This window comes from Taudactylus pleione, unplaced genomic scaffold, assembly GCF_031769625.1.
Source record: "Taudactylus pleione unplaced genomic scaffold, aTauple2 ptg000484l, whole genome shotgun sequence".
Taxonomy (NCBI): Eukaryota; Metazoa; Chordata; class Amphibia; order Anura; family Myobatrachidae; genus Taudactylus; species Taudactylus pleione.
This window is the reverse complement of record NW_028284886.1, coordinates 6,482,185-6,503,026: the sequence shown is the minus strand read 5'-3', so window position 1 is coordinate 6,503,026 and position 20,842 is coordinate 6,482,185. Positions and strand designations below refer to the sequence as shown.

Below are 20,842 nucleotides of genomic sequence, written 5' to 3'. Positions count from 1 at the left end.
GGGGCGTGTCCCGGTGGACGGGGGCGTGCAGCACAGGCAATGCGATATGTCGTCGTTCACCGACATATCACTGGTACACACTGGCCAACGGGCAGCAGATATATTGGTCGATCAATTGATCGCCCAATATATCCGTCTGTGTGTACCCAGCAGCACAGGACATCAGTAAGATGCTCCTCCTCCTAACACAGCAATCTGCTGTAAAATAATAAGCCATATTTAGGTAAACACTTCAGGGATTTAACGTATAACATTCAGACCAGTAATACGCATCCTTTGATAAATTACAGATAGTGGAGATGAATTTAAAGAAGAGTAAAATGGTTACCTGACAGAGTGCCAGATCTCTACCTCGCCTGCGTATTATTAACATGCACAAGGGCAGGAACAGAATTAGGTGGGCGCAGCACAATGCTTTACTAGGTTCTAATTCACTCCTGGGACTTGGCAGAGTGATTACAGAGCTTGTTTTGCAAAATACAACCATAAAAATTAATTTGCATAATTGTCCAATTCCTATAAGCACTTTAATTAAATTGTCACGCATTTCACTGTTTCCTGTCTGCAAGCAGCTCCTCTGTCATCTCCTTGTTATACTGGATCTTTCATTATTTCCCCCTCGTGATTATGGCTTTGTTCCCAGACCGTGTCCCCGTGGCATTTCGCAGATCAAAGCCCAGAAAGTCTTCCCAATTTCTGTTGTTGAGGGCACTTCTATATTTAATAGCATATTGCTGGGACATCCACAAAGATTTCTGTTACAGCGGCTGTGTGGTACCATTTTATTTGTACATAGTGGCTTTTTCATTGACCACAATTATAAAGTCATCATATAAACTCTATGGTGTTTCATGCTGATCTGTCTAAATCAGTTCCTGCAAACTTCAGATTTTTTTTTCTCCAAAGATCAATCATATTATTTCCAACTTCAACGTCAAGTCTGTAATCACACTGCAAGGTGGCGCCAAAACGGGTATTCAAATGAATAACGTATTACCTTTATTGTGTTGCACTAATGATAACACAGCAATACAGATGTGTCCTCATGCATCATTGCTGCAGTCACGCCAAACAGCCCCTCACGGCGCGCCAGGTCCTGTGTGACTCGGCAAGCGACAGGCGTCTTCTTGCCAAAATTCTTCCTACAGTAGTTGCAATGCAATGCAGTGCCACTAGGAGGCACCAGGAGACTGCTGATTAATTTGATATGCAACACTTTTATATCTGAGTGCGACTGGATCTCCGAATCTCTATACGAAGTGCTACGATGCATCGGTCGCGGCTTTTTTCCACGTCAAGTTCCGTTGTGCTTTGTATACAGACTCAGTCGCACACAAGTGGCACATATCATATTAATCAGTACAGTCTCCTTGTGCGTCTTAGTCACATTACAGTGCATCCAAGACATTTTCTGCAAACAAAGATGTAAAAAAGACGGCCGCCACTAGCAGCGTCGCACAGGACATGGCGGCTCACTCGCACCAAGCATCGCGCGCCTCTTGGTATAGCTGTATGCAGGGCTGGCTCCAGGGTTAGCCGCGCCATGTGCGGGACCGGTACATGACACCCCGAAGCCACACGCGAATGAATATGGAGGTGTGGCCTAATTATCAGAGGCCACGCCCCCTATATGCGTGTTCATATGGCACGACTCCCATTAACGTCAGGCTGGGGGCGAGCCCAGCACTACATCAAGTGCGCGGCATCCATTCCTCTTCTCCAGGGCCAGCAGAGCCGCATAGCGGTGGAGGTGCCCAACCACCCGCGGGACACTTTGCCCGAAAATGTGACTATCCCGCTGAAATCGGGATTGGTCGAACATGCCTCGAGCCGTCCCTGCTGTATGAGGTCACATCTGTAAAACATTTTTCTGTCTATTTTACGCTGTTCTCCCATTGTACAGCGCCATGTCTCCCCTACAGGCAACAATTTGCACCACTTTTTTTTTTTTTCATTGAATCCTGGTTCCCATGTCCTAATTAGTCTCCCTACCAAATTTGGTGACATTCTGTATGTTAGATCCAGCTACAGAGGGCTCTAAATGGGGGAAGTCAAATTATGGCCACCCTGTATTTGCCTGCACATAGAGGGCAGTGTAAGCTAGTTCGTGTCCAACCAAGGGACACAGGGTCTGGCCTACATAGAAAACCATGCTGATCTTATATTGAAGGCATATCCAACTCCAGGACGATCATTCCCTTTTTTACATGGGTTTTCTTTCCAACAGGAGGGAGAGTCTCATTTGTCAGACTCCCAGACTGGCTCTGTAAGGGTAAACGCACTCTGTAAGCCTGAGCATGCTACAGTGGCAGTAAAGGACCTGCTTTGGCTATCCCAGACCACACATGATGAGCTAAGAGGAGGGATCACTACAGCAGTGTCACGCTCATCCCCATCTCTCTACAGGCTGAGGCTGGCCTTTCTTCAGTCGGTGCCCTTCCTACCTGTAATAGGAATATTACAGAGGAGGTGGTTTGAAAACACAATTTAAAAGCATGGCACAGGCAAGTGGCAGAAGTGTAGAGAACATTATGGGGTTGCCCCTCCCGTTCTCACCTCTCAGCAGCAGCAGATTCTCTCCCCAGCCCAGCTCATGCTGCTGTGTGCTGGGCTGCAGCAGGTCCAGAGAGGCTGCTTCTGAGTGCGGCAGCAGTCTCCTGTGCTTGCATCTGTATAGTGTGTGTGTGTGTGGGGGGCAGGGCGAACGATCACACTGATCGCTCCCCTGAACGCATACCATCTTACTTTTTTTGTCAGGGTAACTCCTCCAAGATTAGGCAACACCCCCTACGGTATCCAGGCCCTGCACGCTCTCTGGCACAAAATGTGATATGCTAGTGATGTTCTTAAAAAATGTAATGTGTAAATGCGGGAAGTAGTTATCAGACCGGCGGACAGAATGGCGCCAGTCTGAATCCCGGCGCTGAAAGTTTGAGGCGGGACTTAAGACAGGCATTGAAATACCAACACCTATCTTAATCCCGATGCCGGAATTCCAGAAGATACCAACCGTCGGGATGCCGCTGTCAGTATTTTGACAGGCGGCATCCTGACAGCTGGCATTATATACAGATTCCGTAAATACACCCAGAACCAAACCACAAATGTAATAACTACACTGTAGTCACCCGTAGTTCACATTATGCAACACAGAAACCCCAGTTCTCATATTCCACTCAAGGCATCCCTCCACGCACCGGGTGTCAAGGCGGGGAGGGACGCCACTGTGTGAGGGTCCCCTCAAGTATGGGGGCCCCAGGACGGCCGCCCTTTGCCAGCCTATTGTTAATCCAGGGCAGGGTTGTACAGGCACACAGGGGAAGTCCCTGGTGGGACCCATTGCTTGAGGGCCCACCCCTCCCCTCTAGGTGTCAGGTGCCAGACCTCAAATCATACATTGTTACTCTATTAGATGGTCAGTTACCTGGTGAAGTAATACCACTGATCAACATGGGTGCTTTGTTCCTTTCTATAGAAACCAAAGATTTCCCTATTGGTTAGCCAAGTGTCTATGGTGGCTGGCCACACCCCCTCTGGAGGCTGGCCACACCCCTTAAACAAGGGCCCCTACCTCAGTATTTCCCCGGTGGGCCCTTCATGTGCCAGTCCGATACTGCTCCAGGGTGCTGTTCCTGATTGGGTAATGCCAGCTAAAGCTTTCTGCAAGAAAGTAGGACCTCATGGGGGGGGGATTTGTCCTGCCCTGGCGTGGGCTATGGTATTACAGTTAAGTATAAGGGGTGAATGTGTTGGCACAGGCTTTCTGAGCAAATACGCCCTGAACTATTCCTAGAGAACAAGTCCTAGGATAGGGCAGCGTGGCTCTGTTTGTAGTACGCCTATTTCCTTTGCATAGCTTAAAAAACAAGAGAAATAAAGGGATGGATATAAAAGGAACCGCTGATACATAACAGTGGCATGCCTCCTGTAATAGCTGGAGTTGTTAGTTAAAGCTTACAGCACATCTTGCTTTAGACACATAAGTGAATACTAAAAGGAAATCTATTTTCTATATTTGCAGATCAAGACATTAAAAGCCTGTGAAATGTGATCGCCGTCATGAGCAGATAGCTGGATCACTGCTAGTACAGGAATAACAAGCCACTCTACCTTACACTGATGTGTACAGAAAAGTGAACCAATTTAAGCTTTTTGTCCCATCCACAATTCATTATCGGGCTTTCCAGAAGCAGGTAGAACATATTTGGTTGGGTGGTAGCGAGTTTCAGTGTCAAATCCTTTCAAAGTTGCCAAAACGAAAAAAAATATGTATATGTTTTTTATAACACGCTGCTCTATATAGAGAGACACACTTCTATAAGAAGCTTGTAATCAAGATTTAGGGGCCTATTCATCATGTTCATTATCGAGGTCCGTTCGGACCCCGATAATTAACATTCTAACTCGCCGCGGAATCCGGAGCATCATTGCTCCTGCGTGGTGACAGCCGATGCGAAATCAGCTGTCCCCGCAAGCCGTATTCACAGCTTCTTTTCAGAGCAATAAATCTTTTCACCGCTCCTTCCGGAGCAGTGACGGGAGCGCGCATGCGCACAGGAGCCCCGACGGCTGGCATGAGGAGCCAGACAGGGGCGGAGGGATCCGAAAGGATCCTACTTCGCAATACGGTCCTCCTTCCCATTGGCCGCTTGATGAATGGCCCGAAAACATAATTTTTACAATTGCAGGTGAAATGTTATTTTTTTCCAAAAGCAGGTGAAAATTAAGTGATGATGAATAGGCCCCTTAATGTTCATAAAAAGGAGTTGCCACAGAGTGTGCAGACTGCAGCAGCACTACCCCCTTCCTGTAGTTATGGCCATCGACCATGGATAGTTAACCATCGATGGCTAATTGCCGATGGTTTTGCCAGTGACGGAAGAGAGCCAATGGTTCTCCACCATTGATGGGCGTGGGGAACCCTATTATTTTTTTAGGCAACAGAGCTTAGCCCCAGCCCCGATGGCCATTAAGAACAACCTGCATCTCTGATTGGCCCGTGGCCCACCATGCCCCCAGCAGCAGTGGCCATCGAGGGTTGCAAACTATTGATTGTTCACCAAAGATGGTTTCTGTGCTCACATATATGTACAATATGTGAGAAATGGTGATTTAATAACCACTATTACTGCAACTACTGTCTCAGCAACAAACAGTGAGCAGACTGTGGCAACCCATTGCTGCACTGCCCCAGCATATCCCGAAACAGGGAGGGAGAGTATCAGAGACCGGGGTAGAGATACAAAGAGAGGGGAGAGAGATAAAGTTTGTGTGGGTTTTGAAATAGATGGAAGAGAGCAGTAACTAATACAGGAAAAAAAACTGTGGGCTCAGGATGGGTGGTGGCGTTATCCTGGGTCTCCCCCGATTACCAGACTCCTGCTCTGTGTCGACAAGTTCAAATTGGTAACATATTTTGATTTTTGAATTTTAATCCTAACCCTCCCCCCTAGTGCCTAACCCTCACCTTAAAAATGTTTTCAAAAATGTTTTTAAAAACATATCTGTCGTTGTGTGCTGACTATTTGAACCTGTCAACCTTTGTCATTACGACCTTTCATCCCAACCCCAATTAAGCGGAGACCACTTTTTTTTGGGACGGGATCAATGTTTGTGAAAATATAGGGGGTAAATGTATCAAGATTTCTAAAGAGTGGAGAGGAAGACAAGTGGAGATGTTCCACATAGTAACCAATCAGCTTCTAGCTAGCATTTAGCAAGTACATTCTATAAAATTATAGGTAGAAGCTGATTGGTTGCTATGGGCAACTACTCCACGGCTTTATACATCGGCCCCATAGCCTCTTCTATTCCTATCAACTGGTGACATCGCTGCAGTAAGCATCATACCTCCATTTTGTCACTGGTTCCCAATCAACAGAGAGTGCATTCTCAGTTAAGCAAACAAAATGTCAGCCTTCACCGAGTGTCACGGATTTGAACCCTTTCTGTAATGGGATATAAACCTTTTTATATAAAACAGGTTTATTTTTCTACATTTGCAGACCAGTGTCAGTCAGCTAAATTACCTCAGATAACCCTGCAGTACAGCAAATAACGTTAGGAACATGGTATAAACTCTACAGTAATCACTGTAATACAATGTTCCTGCAGTGTGATTACAGGTAATATCCGGCACAAACTCATAAAATCCATTTTTTCTTTTTAAATCTACAGCTGAAAAAAAGTTAACTTTTCCAGCAGTGTAGACAACTGCAAAATGACCAAAATTCTCACTCGCAAGAAATACAAAAATTAGTAATTTTATAAAAATTTAAAAAAATAAGACATGAAAAGTTTACAGTAAATACATGACCATTAAAACCGCAACTTGTCAGCAAATATTCCCTGCATAGCATTCCATATCTCTGCATATTTCCATCTATCATAAACCAGCAACACTTTTTTTTTATTATTTATTATTGGGGAGCCTGTCAAAGCTCTAAGTACACACTATGCTGTAGCATAATATTAAGATGCAGTAATAAAGACATCGGAAAAAAAATCTACATCGTGCCACCTCCCCCTTCTAACATGGCAACCTGTTATAGAGGCACAAGAGTGAGCATGGGGCACATTAATTTATGTATAAACTAACCAATTACTTCATAGATTTTATATTAGCGTCAAATAGCTGCTTTACTCAGTTTTTAAATAGTAATAATTACAGGATATGCACAACATTTTCAGCTGGCAAAGTTAGGGCAGTGCAGTGGTAAAGGGGCACTTCTCCAGCTATGGAACACCGGCCTAATTTTTAAAAAAAGTTTTATTAACCATTTAACCCCGAAGCTGCTGAAACCATTAAAACACATGTATGAAATACTTCCCATGTTATACCTCTTTCACCAAAAACCCAGGTCTGACCTGGGTTTACACTTTACAGACATGGTTCTAACCCAGGTCAGACACAGTTTCCACAGCACCATCGATCTGGGTTATTCCCAGGTCAGCCCCGTTCACACTGAGCCTGGGTCTGCCCTGTTAAACTTGCGAGGCCATAAAAAGTGGGAGGTGACTACTCCACAACCACCAATCAGCTCATTTTAGGCATGACCCAGGTTGGATAACCGGTATTGCGCCGTTTACACTGCACCATTACCCAGGTTCATCCTGGGTCCAACCCTGGTAGCTATCTGGGTTGGATTGCAGGGTCACTTGACCCGGGTTATTTTTCAGGGACCCTTTTATACTGAGTTGCGACCCGGGTAGACCCAGCAATAACCCAGGTTTTTGCTCTGGTGTAAAAGGGGTATTACACATTTAAATAACAATTGGTAGTGGACGGATATTATGGTTTAAGGGGCATATGTATCAAAGCTTGATGCAAGATAAAATTGTGAAATATATATCACCAGCCAATCAGCTCCAAACTATCATTTCTTAAATACAGCCTGCAAAATGTAAGTTAAAAGCTGATTGGTTGGAGATATACATCTCACATCAAGTTTTGATACCTATGCCCCTTTGCCAGTTTTTTTTTTTTTTAATTTCGACATTTTGCACTTAACATTTTGTATGTCGAGATTTTTTGCCAGGCTCTATATGAATGTGGTATTTAAAATGCTCGGGCTACACCACCCTAAACCTATACACAGTACCAGTCATATGGTCTAATGTAATAGGACATATTTGTTAAACTTCTTTAAAATTACTATATCATCATTATATGTGCTACATTTCCCAGAACTGTGTTTGTCTGTATAAAAGCTCTAACACTGCATGGGAGAAATATGGTTTAAAGTAACTAACCTGGTCATAAGCTTGTGTCTCTGATTAGGATGGTCATTGTGGGAGGATCCCCTTTTATAAACTCTGGTTCTGCTGGGCAGAGTGCACTGCAGGAGTTGGGTTACTTTACCTGGTTAGTTGTTTAATTTCATTATTGTTACTCACCTAATCCCATTAACAATTACAGACGGCTTCATTCTGTATAAGATCGCGATCGTTATGTCTGTACTCTGATATTGAGGTCTACGTTTGTTTTGGAGCACTAAAGAACTCTGCTCGTCATTTTGCATGGCTGTGTCTTATTTATGTTTTCAGAACTCTGATATATTTTGGTTAAATCTCCATATTATTATGATATTTGTATCTTGCTAGATCAGTGGTTCTCAAATTCGGTCCTCAGGACCCCACACAGGTCAAGTTTTGCAGGTCACCCAGCAGGTGCACAGGTGTATTCATTACTCACTGACACATTTTAAAAGATCCACAGGTGGAGCTAATTATTTCACTTGCGATGTTGTGAGGAGAACTGTAAAACATGCACTGTTTGAGGATCGAGTTTGAGAACCTGTGTAGTGTAGATTATAACACCAGGAGGTCATAATATTAGTACTTGTTTCTTTTAAAAAAAAATGTAATGAAGACTTAAGGTGCGTACACACGGACAGATATATCGTTACGATATGAACGATAATGATATCGTTTAACAATATATATCGTTCATATAGTTCATTTTTATGCAGTGAACGACCAACGATGCGCGTTCCCTCATGAACGATAACGATATCTACGATCGTCTGTGCATGCAGGCCAATCTGGACGATATCGTCAACTTTGCATGTTCAGAGATGTGGCAGGATGACTCACTGAAAGATATCTTTCAAAGCTATCTTTCATGTCGTTGGTGGTACAGATCGTCCCGTGTGTACGCACCTATAAGCTGCATACAACGATTTTTATCAATTATCGTTAAACGATATCATTTAACGATAATCGTTTGAAAAAAAAACGTTCACTTTCTGAGTCAAATGATGAACGATAATCTTTCATGCGCGTTCACGTTTGTAGTTTGTAGTTCAGTCAGACTTGTCAACTCAACGATTTTCCTATAATCTGACAGATAATCGTTCATAAAATCGTTGGTAACAAAATCGTTCATTACACTTAAAAAATCTGAGAGATAATCTGACAGATAATCGTTCATAAAATCGTTGGTAACAAAATTGTTGTGACTCCAACCTTCTATTACCAGGGGGTCTGCCGGTCTGTGCGCATGTGCACAAATCAACAAGCAGGCTTATAGGAACCACATCGGCTGCAGCCCCTAGAAGCTAGATAGGGATGGCGTTATAGCGTCCGTTGGTGGCGGATTTTACCTAGGAGCAACAGGACAGGACTGCAGCCATCCCCGTAAAAACCGACCTCGCAGGGACTGCCTAGCAGGGTAGTGGCTTTCCATTGTAAACGCTCTCACGGCTAACTGCATTCCGGACTGGCAGTACCAGGGGAGAAAACACATCTCCCTGTATATGCCAGCCCAGACTACTATAAGCAGAGAGAGTGTTTACCTGGGAAGCCATTGTAAACTGCTGCGGCCCCATCATAATACATCTCGGGGATACAACATTTTTGTGGCTATCCCCAAAAAACGAGTGTTTTTCGGGGAATATGCCACAAGTAGTTAATGATAAATGGCCCCCTAAAACACTGGATGAGTGACATTTTGACATTCATTCAGTATTTTAGGTGCCCCCTAATCATTGGCGTCTTAGGTACCTGCCTAGGTATACCTAGAGGTAGCGCAGATCCTGCCAGACTGGGTACCAAGCAAGTGATTGTGAAGTACTGTTACTGCCACATTGTCCCAATTTGCACTGACAGTGAGCCTGATTCAGACCCGGTCGCAAACGCTGAGCGCTCGCAACTGGGTCGATGTTTACCCACTGGGCATGCGCGAGACCCGGCTAGCGACGGTGCTCCGTCGCTCTGGGTCTCGCACCAAAGGGGGCGAGCTGTCGATGGTGATTGACAGCTCGCCCCACTTGGTAGGCGTGGCCAGGGGTGGCTTCACGAACAGTGGCGTTCCCAAGGGAACGCCAGTGATGTCAGTGGGAGATCTTCCGGCTCTAGTAGAGCCAGAAGCTCTCTGGGGCTTGCGGCCACGAGACCCTACCACAAGGGTCTTTGTCGCAAGCCCGTTGGTTGCGATAGTCTTGACCATTGCGACCATCAACCTGGCCGCTCGCTATAGCTGTGGGTGAAGCTATGCGAGCGGCCAGGAGGCCGAACAAAAAACAAAACAAAAACGTCTTGATTCAGAGCGAGCGCTCGTTCAGAGCGTCCGTCTCTGAATCAGGCCCAGTGTTAGGAGATATATGATGGCTTGAATTTAAAGTGAGGCACTAAGCTTGGAATATACCACAGGCAATGTTATCTGGGGGTGCACTATTGCTTCTGATGCAGTAGGTTGCCCCAACCCCTCTGCCTTAAATAGACCCCTGCTTTGCAACACGAACCAGTGACCGACGCTCACAGCAACTGTTTAACACACCTGCACGACACACCACCCAACAGTCCCGGGAATCAGGACAAGGGTCCAGACTATTGGATTGTCCCCTGTAATCAGGACTGTCCTACTTAAGGGGTCTATTCACTAAACCTTGGAGAGAGATAAAGTGAAGAGAGATACAAGGGTAGACGTATGAAGCCGTGAGAAGACTGGACCAGCTGAGAAGTTGCCTATGGCAACCAATCAGCTTTGAGATTGCATTTATCAAGTACATTCTATAAAATAATAGGTAGGAGCTGATTGGGTGCCATAAGTTACTTCTCCATTGGAACACTTCTCCATTGCTTCATACATACATCTACCCAAAAGTACCATCCAATCAGCTCATAACTGTCACTTTACAGGGTGTGTTTGATAAATGTCAGTTAGGAGTTGATTGGTTGGTACTTTATCTCCATCCACTTTATCTCTCTCCAAGGTTTAGTGAATTGACCCCTAAATTAGGATAGTTTGGAGGTACACCATCATATATTGCTGGGGTTGGGTATGGGATCCCAGCGTCCGGGATGACGCCGGTCAGAATCCTTACACTCAAGGTAAGGTCCCTAACGCTAAGCCTTACCCCTAACCCTCCTTCTTTGGTGCCTAACCCCAACCTCCCCCCCTTAGTGCCTAAACCTAACCCTCCCCCTTAGTGCCTAACCCTCCCCCTGGTGCCTAAAGGTGGCCATACCTCTGCGACGGATCATCCCGATGCAGGGATGCGATTGGAAATTTCCGATCGCCCATCGGAAATTTCTGATCATCCACCATCGATGTTCTGCGATCCGTCGCCGGATCGCAGACATTTGCCTTGTTAAATGTCGGTGATTTGACGATCGCGATCATTTTTTGATCGCGATCATCCAATCGGCAACATCCAAGATGTTGGATTTCTGCGATGCCGGGTTGCAGCATTGCGGGATCACGGCGGGCCCATTAGCCCTAACCCTAAACCTAACCCTCCCCTAACCCAGTTACTTACCTTTGGGATGCTGGCTGTTGGGATACTAAAGCCGGCATCCCGATGCTGTTGGGATTCCGGCGCCGGTATTTTGACCATCTGTATCCCGCACTCCGCATTGCTGACTACATCCCATATTGCTGATGCCATTTGTGCTGCCGCTATATACTCCACTATCATATAACTGGTTACCATTGCACCTGTTTTTGCACTCACAGTAAAGTTATTTTACTTACCTAAAACAGAATGTGTGTCTACAAATGCCCTTGTTTGTCCCATAAGTACATTTTACGGTAGACGTCCCAGAGATTCTCCTACTTTTGTGGATCTGTGGACGACCTGAAAATGTATATGGTGGAGGAGATGGTAAAAATAAAATTTTTGAGTTCAAATGCTGTAACTAAAGCTGGGTACTCACCTGAACGATCCGGCAATCTTGCGTGGCCCGATACGATGCAACGATATATCGTGCCCACATACACACTGCATGATCTGCTGTATGATGGCAAGATATATATCGTTATAGCATTAATGTTTGCGAACCGCATCGCAAGTGCTGCACATCTGATGGGAAGATGCGACCTCACAATTCATCAAATGGTGAACTGGGTGTACGCACTATACCAGATGTTCCCAAACGCGGCCCTCAAAGCACCTAAACCGTTCAGGTTTTAAAAGCCGCATACACACTAAACTATATGCTCCATGAGCGATATCGTTAAGTGTGTCTCCTGCATTGCCGAGCTCAATGTCGTTAACGACTACCTCATGGGGGCATTACTATATGGGCACTACTATAGGAGTATTACTATATGGGCACTACTACAGGGGCATTACTATGGGGGCACTACTGCAGGGGCTTTACCATATGGGCACTACTACAGGGGCATTACTTTATGGGCACTACAGGGGCATTACCATATGGGCGCTACTACAGTGGCATTACTAAAGGAGCATTACCTCAGGGGGCATTACTATGGGGGAATTACCAGGGGGGCACCAAATTACTGTCTTGCCCCGGGTGACAAAAATCCTGGTTTCGGCCCTGATATAACAATGACGCAGGTGGTGTCTTTTGTTAAAAGACGCCCGCTGCCGGCTTCTCATTTGCGCTTCCTGATTCCGCATTTTGAGTAACCTTTATGTCTAGCTGCCTAGGCTAGTGAATCTGCGTCTGACGACGCAGACACTGGCTTTGCCACGCCTCACAAACAGGGCCGACGCCCTAATTTTGTGAAACGGTCTGCCTACCAGCCCCTGAACGACTGCAGACTGTTACTCACCCGACTTCTGCAGCAATACTGCATCCAAAGACGCGGGACCAGATCTGAACATGCACAGTGCAGATCAAAAAACATCGGCCACTTGCGGCCTATATCGCCCGAGCATCCACCTCTGAATTAATCCCTAAATTGGTAAAGGTAGGAGCTATATATACAATACCTCAATTTACTGGTACCACATGGTCTACTTAAAATTGAGCGTATAAGTCTAATCTGTCTCTCTTATCTCTGCATGCCACATGCATATTAAAGTCTGTTTCAAATGTTTCCACTGATGTTGGCGCACAGTTGCGCTGGATCATAATACAGCATGGTGACACTGTGGTCAGCATTGCTGTCTCACAGCACTGGACCATGAGTTCATATCTGACCGGGGCCCTATCTGTGTGGAGTTTGCATGCTCTCACCATGTTTTTTTTGTGGGTTTCCATCTGGTGTCCCGGAATTGGTATGAAATACCGCCGGCCATGTTCGATTCCTGTCAGCGGCAGCCCGACAGGAGCAGAGTGCAATGCAGCGGAAGCCTGACAGTGCTGGAAATCCCGATTGTGGATAGGTAAGTATCCACTAACCTAACCTAACCCCCCTAACCCTAACCCTCCTTAGGGGTGCCGAACCCTAACTTCCCCCCCAAGTGCCTAACCTTAATCCCCCCTCTAAGTGCCTAACCCTAACCACCCCCTCCCCGCTGCCTAAACCTAAGTCCCCCGGGGGGGTGCCTAACCCTAAGTCCCCACCGGGGGTGCCTAACCCTAACCCTCCCTCCCCCTAGCCTAACCCTAACCCTCCCGGGGGGGTGCCTAGCCCTAAGTCCCCTCCGGGAGCCCTAAACCTAACCCTCCCTCCCCGCGGCTGTCCGCTCCCGGCACCCGGCATCACTACGATCGTTATGCCGGGCGCCGGTCTCCCGGCGTCGGGGAAATGTGGGCGTCTACATCTAGACGCCCGGCATTTCACCCTTGCCGAGATAAGACAGTCGGGAAGCCGGCGGCCGGTATTTAGGCTTCCCGATTGCCTCCCGGTGTCCCAGTATCCTCTCACAATCCAAAGACATACTGGCTGCTGATGAAATTAACCCTGGTTTATATGTGTGTCTATGTGATAGTAAATACAGGGGTCTATTTACTAAGCCTTGGATGGAACAGAGATAAAGTACCAACCAATCAGCTCCTAACTGCCACGTCACAGGCTGTGTATGAAAAAATTACAGTAAGGAGCTGGTTGGTTGGTACTCCATTCACTTTATCTCCATTCAAGGCTTAGTAACTAGACACCATAGACTGTTAGTTCCAATGGGACTTAATATCCTCTGTATAGCTCTGAATAATATGCAAACGCTATATTAAAAAAATGTGTTAAATAATAATTATCCACAATCCCCCATGTAAAATATACCACCTTGGCACAGAAGCTCTGCCTGTCAGAGTAAAACAAAGCCAACATTAGTAAAGTCCCTTTTAATCGAGACATTATCTTTTTAAGTTTAACTAATTTATTACTAAATATCATATACCCTTACTGCCCATGCAGTTCACTGTTGTTCGTGTTCAGTACGTAGCTATAATAATCTGCTACCCTGCCAAATCACGGAGCAGTGTAAGATATAATGGCATCTCATTCTGGTTAACGATGATTGCAACACACATTATAATTTAAATTGTGTGCGAGTCTAATCTCCAGCAAATTAGACAGATTAATAAAATGAAGATGGTCTACTGTGCTAATGGATCGCTGTTTAAAAACCTTTTCTGCCTCTCCAATAATAGATATAATTTGTGATTAAGCGACCTGTCTCACAAAGTGGGCTCATGGACATTTACATGACAGGCGGAATGTGAGGCACTCGGTAAAATAAGTTTAGTAAAATACAGACTTCTCTTAAAGAGGACATTCCCTTTAGAGCTGTATATATCCCTAATAACTCCCACCAGTAGATCTGTGAGGTGCCCATGACCAGGACCTGTGCGATTACAGAGATGGCAGGAGCTTTCAGGGGATGTAGTTGGCACACCAGCGATCAGGATGCCGGTGGTCAGAATACAGGCGCTGGAATCCCAACATCAATTGGAATTCCTGGTCCAGAATCCCAACCGCAGACATCCCGACGCTAAGTATTAGGGTTAGGGCAAGGAGGACGGTTAGGCACTAGGGGGAGGGAAAGGCTGTGGGAAAGGTGGGATAGAATTAGGGGGGTTATGGTTAGGCAGTGGGAGGGGAGGGTTAGGCTCCGGGAGGGAAGGGCTAGGGTTAGGCTAGGGAAGGGGAGGGTTAGAGTTAGGCTGCATAGGGTTAGGCTGCGGGAGGGGAGGGTTAGGGTTAGGCTGCGGGGGGGAGGGTTAGGGTTAGGCTGCGGGGGGAGAGTTAGGCTGTGGGAGGGTAGGGTTAGGCTGCGGGGGGGAGGGTTAGGGTTAGGCTGCGGGAGGGGGGGTTAGGGTTAGGCTAGGGGAGGGTGAGGGTTAGATGGAGGGTTAGGATACTTCAGGGCCGTAACTAGGGTAGTGTGACCAGTGCCATGGCACAGGGCACCGCAGGGCAGGGGGCGCTGTTTGGGCCTGCCAATTTTCCTGTTTATTATCATTCTAACTTGTAGCTTCCTCTTCTTTTATCCCCAGCATCTCCTGGTCTCCCCTATCTCTTCCCTGGCCCTTCCCCATGAGGCTATGGCCATTTTTCGGGTGCATCATGTCCCTTTGAAAAATGAGGGGGCACCAAAAAGTCTTGTTACGGCTCTGGGATACTTATCTAATCCTGTCAGGATTCTGACTGTCGGGATGCCACTGACGGGATTCTGACCACCAGCATCCCGTCCGCCAATCAGATCGGCCCTGATCACCCTGCTATGGATGTGCTCCCATTATCGAGTGTCTCTCTTACTCCTTGTCCCGTTGAGCGTTCCTGCATTGTTGGAAGGTACTGTATATGTGCCTTGGTCCTGATCTGCATCTATTAACAATTGCGCAGGCACGTCCTTACTATACCTTGTCCCCGTTCCGCCGTGTTAGGACAATCCAGGCACAAGCAGGCATAACCGGCAGAATCACGCCAGTCTGCATGGGCCCATATTCAAGCACCCAATATTCTGGGCATAAGTAGAGTGAAATCACACAGTTTACACTACGCAAACTGGCGTGGAGTCCTCCCACTATCAGCCCATCTCTCAGCACCGTATGATGTATGTTATCTATACTCGTTCTGCTATTCTGCTGTCTGTCATGAAGCCCATCACTCTTCCAAGACTAAAGAGCAGAAACGCCATCAGACAGCAGGCGGGGAGGGTATTCTCCTGGATGTATGAAGACAGGACTTTTATTGCAGAGCGACGTATAATAATATAAGTCTATTTTAGAAAATGACAGTTGTTTGAGGAGTATATAAGGAACAACACTAAACACTAAATTGCCTTGGTTATTGGATCTCGTTGACAATTTTGTTGCTAAGAAATGTCAGGGTGATCAAAACAAAGGACACACTGAGCTGATTTATTGCAAATTAAAGAAAAATCATTGCAAACAGGGACATTGTTCAGATATGAGACAAAGCATGTTCCAAGATTCACAATACATGTTTGAAATGTTTAAAAAAAACAAAAACAATTCTGATATTTCAAATGACATTTTTTGTTTTCCTCCAAATGTAATGGTGAAATCTATTTTCTATCACACACTTCACAATTTGGAGTATGCGCTATTACTGTCTATTTTCTCTAATAATCACAGTTTTTATAACTATGGTTTCTCGCACAAAAGCAGTTATACGTATACAAGGCCTGATTCATTACGGATCGCTTATGCAATCGCAGCGGCGATTACGCACGCATTTCTGCAGAGAACATATGCTAATGTTTGCAGCCGCTCAGCCAGCGTAGAGATGCCCACTACCGCTTTCTCACATCCGTAAGACCTCGCAGTCCTGCGTATACATCGGTAACATCGAGTAACATTGGACCCTCACGCAGAATTACAGCAGATCTGACCTGTCTTAGAAACTGCAAGTCTCGTCGCACACAGTGAGTACTTAAGCTTCGTATGTCGTCGCAGTGGCTAATTTATGCATGCCCATGTAACGGCGTTCAAACGGACAGGCACGTCTAGGTTTCTCCAACCATTCCCCTGTCACCACCCCCAAACGCTGACGTCCCGTCACGCACTCTACGATGTCTTTCTATCTGCCTGCGTGATCGCAGTGCGATCGCAATGCTAACCTGCACACGCGCAGTGCGGGGCATACGCATGTGCTGTACGCGCCATTCGGCTGATCTGCGTGCGCTGTTGCAATGGTGATCCATGCTGAATCAGGCCTAAAGAACTCACACAAGTACACAGTTGAAACAAACTAAGAGGTATATTTACTATACCGCGCTTTTTCAAAGCCGCTGACCAACAGTTTTAAAATGGCAATAGGAATATATGCTAAAGCACGCATTTACCATATACTCCTATTGCCGTTTTAACACTATCAGTCAAAGCTGCCGATGATCATCGACATCAGAAATGGGGGAAAAAACACTTTAAATCATAAATTCTCAGCCACCATCTTGTCTGTCGTCAGAATTCTCATGGGGCAGATGCTGGAGGCAGATTTTATAAAACTGGATACTCTCAAATGATTGCCCTCATTACTGTATACAATTTATTTATTTAATTATTTAAAATACTATATATTATTCATAATTAGTGACGCTTCTACTTTAATGACGTTCAAACATTAGTATTGGACAGGTTTCATATTATATATACTGATACACACGAGTCATCTACTTAAAATATCTTGTTATGGAAAGAGCAGCCTGACCGGACCATGTCATGTACTTGTAAACTTTCCTCTACTGCTATCTCCTGCCAAGTAGGTTAAAGGTATTCAGCAGAAACAATCTGTAACAGTAACAACAAATGTAACATATAATGCAAGGACTAGTACAAATATAAATGGTGATTTGTGTCTTCACTGGTAAAAAATAAACTTTCATAATTTGTTCTTCTGTTATTATTATATCTAATTATCTATATCAGCACAGCAACCAGATTTGCAGGTCTGTGCATCGTGACCTCATGGGCTATAAGGAAGAGTATCGCTCTACGCTTATCACAACGATAGAAAATATTTTCCCGCCAAATTTACCATTAAAATATTGGCAGGGCAGCTGAGGGATACTTATGTTCCCAGCAATACTGTACCCCCGAGAGCGGGTGCCCAGGATTCTCTGGGGGATATGCCCCATTCCGTGCTCCCCTCAGCTGCCTGATAAGTAGAAAAAAAATTATAATGATAATCAGTGGTGGTTCTAGGGGTGGGCAAGCAGGGCTATCGCCCGGAGCGCTGCACAGTGAGGGTGCGGCCGCAGTCACTCCCCGGCGCTGTCTATTTTGATGGGGCATGCCCGCTCTTGCCCGCCAACGTGTATAAGCTGCGGCGGGCGCGGCACCGTATTTACAAACGGCCACGGCGCAATACCATTGGGAGTCCCAGTCTCCCAGAATGCCGGTGCCAGGCGTGATGACGTCAAAATGGATGAGTGGCATCAAGGAGGAGGGACCCGTCTGCCATCACAAGGTAACACTTAGGCAAACGGCTACCCCCACGGCAAACGTCCCTCCCATGGCAAACGTCGTCCCCTCCCCCCATGTAGCAAGATTACTATTTTGTTTTGTTTGTTTCGTTTTTATTTTGTTGCCCATGGTCACACCCCCATCAGGATACGTTCCGCAGACTCTAGACCCGGCCCTGATGATGATAATATATTTCAATGTGGGGAGAATGGTAAATAGGGAGAACCCCTGCATCTGATAGGATTGTTATTGCAAATTTAGTTTTCTTTTTTTTTTGTTTCTTCTTCAATAAATTGCGATTGTAATGTTAAAATTGACGGTATATATCACTGTTTTAACAATTTCTTATCTTGGCCGATGTAGTGCTCAGCCTTACTGCCCCACAGCCCTGAGATCAATTCCTGACCAAGGTCCTATCGTTGGAGTTTGCATGTTCTCCCCATGTTTCCTCCAACAGTCCCAAAACATCCTGGTAGGTTAATTTGATTAAGACCAAAAATGAATAAATAACCCCAGTGTGCGTGCGTGTCCATGTGATAGGGAATATAGAGTGTAAGCTCCAGAGGTGCTTTAAGAGAGGAGGGGGACCGTGTGCAGGCTCCGATCAGGCCCACTCCTCTCTGGCGGAAGCAGCAGACTCCGGCATTGTGCCAGAGTCTAGTGCGCATGCATAGGTCTCCGGGGACACGGTGCCCACGCCGCGTTCCTGTGACATCTCTACTGCGCATGCGCAAATCACCGAAAAATGGCTGCAGCAGCCATTTTCCCGGCAATTTCTGTATCTCGGCAGCTAACGCCGGGCCGAAGGACAGAATGCTCAATATGCGCAATATGTGTGCACCATATAAAATAACTGTTAATAAACATATAGGCCTGTATTCAATATGAGGCGAAATGTCCGGATCACCTATACTTTTTCGCGGATGACGTCATTTTTGCCTGTTTTGCTTTTACCCCATAAAAGCAAAATTTGGAAGACTTTTCGCCTAGGCGGAAAGTCAATGCAATGTACTAGGCGAAAAAGTTTCGCCTATGAATAGCAGGCGGAAAAAAGTGCAGAATTGGGGTTTTGGGGTGCAACATTGCGGGAACCCCTGTGCAGCCTTCAGACAGTCCCCCAAAGGTGTCAAAAAAAAATAAAAAACACTTGACACCCCAAAAAATTACTTTGAAAAAGGGGGCAAAAAAAAAAAAGTTGGGGGACAAAGTTAAAAACTAGCGAACTTGACTCTGGGGGGTCCCCAAGTATGCCCCAAGTGTTTTTTTCATTGCAAGGGCTTGCGGCAGGTGGATTTTTCACGATTTTTTCAACTTCACTTTAGCAACTTTTAAATATACTGGCCCCCATTTTCAAGTACCCCAAATTTGCTGGGATAAGTTATTTTCAGGAAAAAATACTCCTGAATACTATTCTGCATCACGTATAGAAAAACGCTATTTAGCAGCTTTTGAGCCCGTGTAAAAACACCAAATACCTTCAGCAAGCCAAATCGGGGGGTACCATAGCTAAACCCCATGTCAGAGAATCTTTTGGGGGGTCTCAGGCTGATTTCCCCAAATCTGACAGTACTTTCCGCCTGTTCGAGTTTCGCCGGGTCCCGTTTTCGCGTACTTTCAAATTGAATATGGGGTAAAGAGGGCACGCGCGCGATACTTTTCCGCCTACAAAACAGGCAAAGTAGGCGAAAAGTCCGGGGACGCGAAAAAGTATCGCGGCTCGGCGCAAATTGAATACGGCTCATAGTCTGTTAATATGCAGTTCCATGGCTGTGAACTTCTTAGTAGCATTTAGATTTCAACTAGGTAAAAAGAATTATAGCTAGCTAAAGCTATAGCTGCCACACTCAATATGGCGGACTCACTCGGCCGCTGACGCACAACACTCCCCCCCTCTGATTGGCTGCCTGGCTCATGCCATGACGTCAAGCGTGCCACCTCACGGCCGTCTCGTGCAGGTCCCCGGCTGACGGGGTAACCCCCTGTATCATGCGACTAACGCGCCTCCTGCAGCGAATCGCAACTGTCGCGCGTTGCTGCGAGCGGGGGCCGCCCTGCCATCGCTCCCCCTGGTCTCACATTAACCTCTCCACCAGGAAGGTCAGCTCCTCGCCCACAGCCATGGAGGACCTCCTGAGCAAGTCTGTGCCCCCGCTGCCGCCCTACGAGACCAAGGAGAAAAGCCCCCCGCCCCCTGAGCTGCAGAGCTTGCACTTCATCCAGTGCTACGGGTCCCTGGAGAAGGGGGAGAGGGCTGTGCTGCTGGGGCAGCTGGCTGCTGAGTTCGGGGTGGACCATGCCCAGGTGGCAGAGCTCAGCGGCAAGCTGGTGCAGGCTCAGCAGAAGAGGGACCTGGGCACTGTCCTGCAGGTGGAGGACAGGCTGAGGTACTACCTCACCCCCCAGTACAAAGTGCTCTTCAGCCATATTAGTAAGCTGGAAGGGGGCATGAAGTTCCTGGTGGACCTTAGAGCTGACCTGGTAGAGAGTGTTGCGTCTAAGCTGGCAGACGTCCCCCACCTTAGGGTAAGATTCCTTACATGTGTACAGTTGCGTGTTGCATGGGCCATTCGTGGGTTTGCCAGGGTAGTGTCTAGATGCCCTTCGTGGAGAGGACCCTGACAGCATCAGCTACTGTCCAACGTCATTCCCTACCATCTGCTTGGACATAGAGGAGGAATAAAATCTTGCAGCGAGCCACCATGCCTGAAGCGTGGCGAGTGAACAGGTTTCTACTCGGGTGGACTTCATGGGCATGGAATCGCACTTCCTCCCT

The 20,842-nt window shown here is 46.4% G+C and overlaps 2 protein-coding genes across 3 annotated transcripts in view; one reads left to right on the top strand and one right to left on the bottom strand.

Annotated features, from left to right (window-relative positions):
- The window catches only part of LOC148502775 (uncharacterized), an 88,281-nt gene extending 80,453 nt beyond the window's left edge, over positions 1-7,828 (bottom strand). For both annotated transcript variants that reach the window (XM_088449403.1, XM_088449404.1), the window contains exon 1: positions 7,753-7,828. In XM_088449403.1, the coding sequence (XP_088305529.1) occupies positions 7,753-7,760 (8 nt within the window). In that variant the 5' untranslated portion in view covers positions 7,761-7,828. The remainder of the gene's footprint in view (positions 1-7,752) is intronic.
- A 12,162-nt stretch (positions 7,829-19,990) lies between these two features.
- The window catches only part of MLYCD (malonyl-CoA decarboxylase), a 62,088-nt gene continuing 61,236 nt past the window's right edge, over positions 19,991-20,842 (top strand). Inside the window, 1 exon segment of the mRNA XM_088449402.1 lies at positions 19,991-20,592. Within this exon segment, the coding sequence (XP_088305528.1) occupies positions 20,056-20,592 (537 nt within the window). The 5' untranslated portion in view covers positions 19,991-20,055.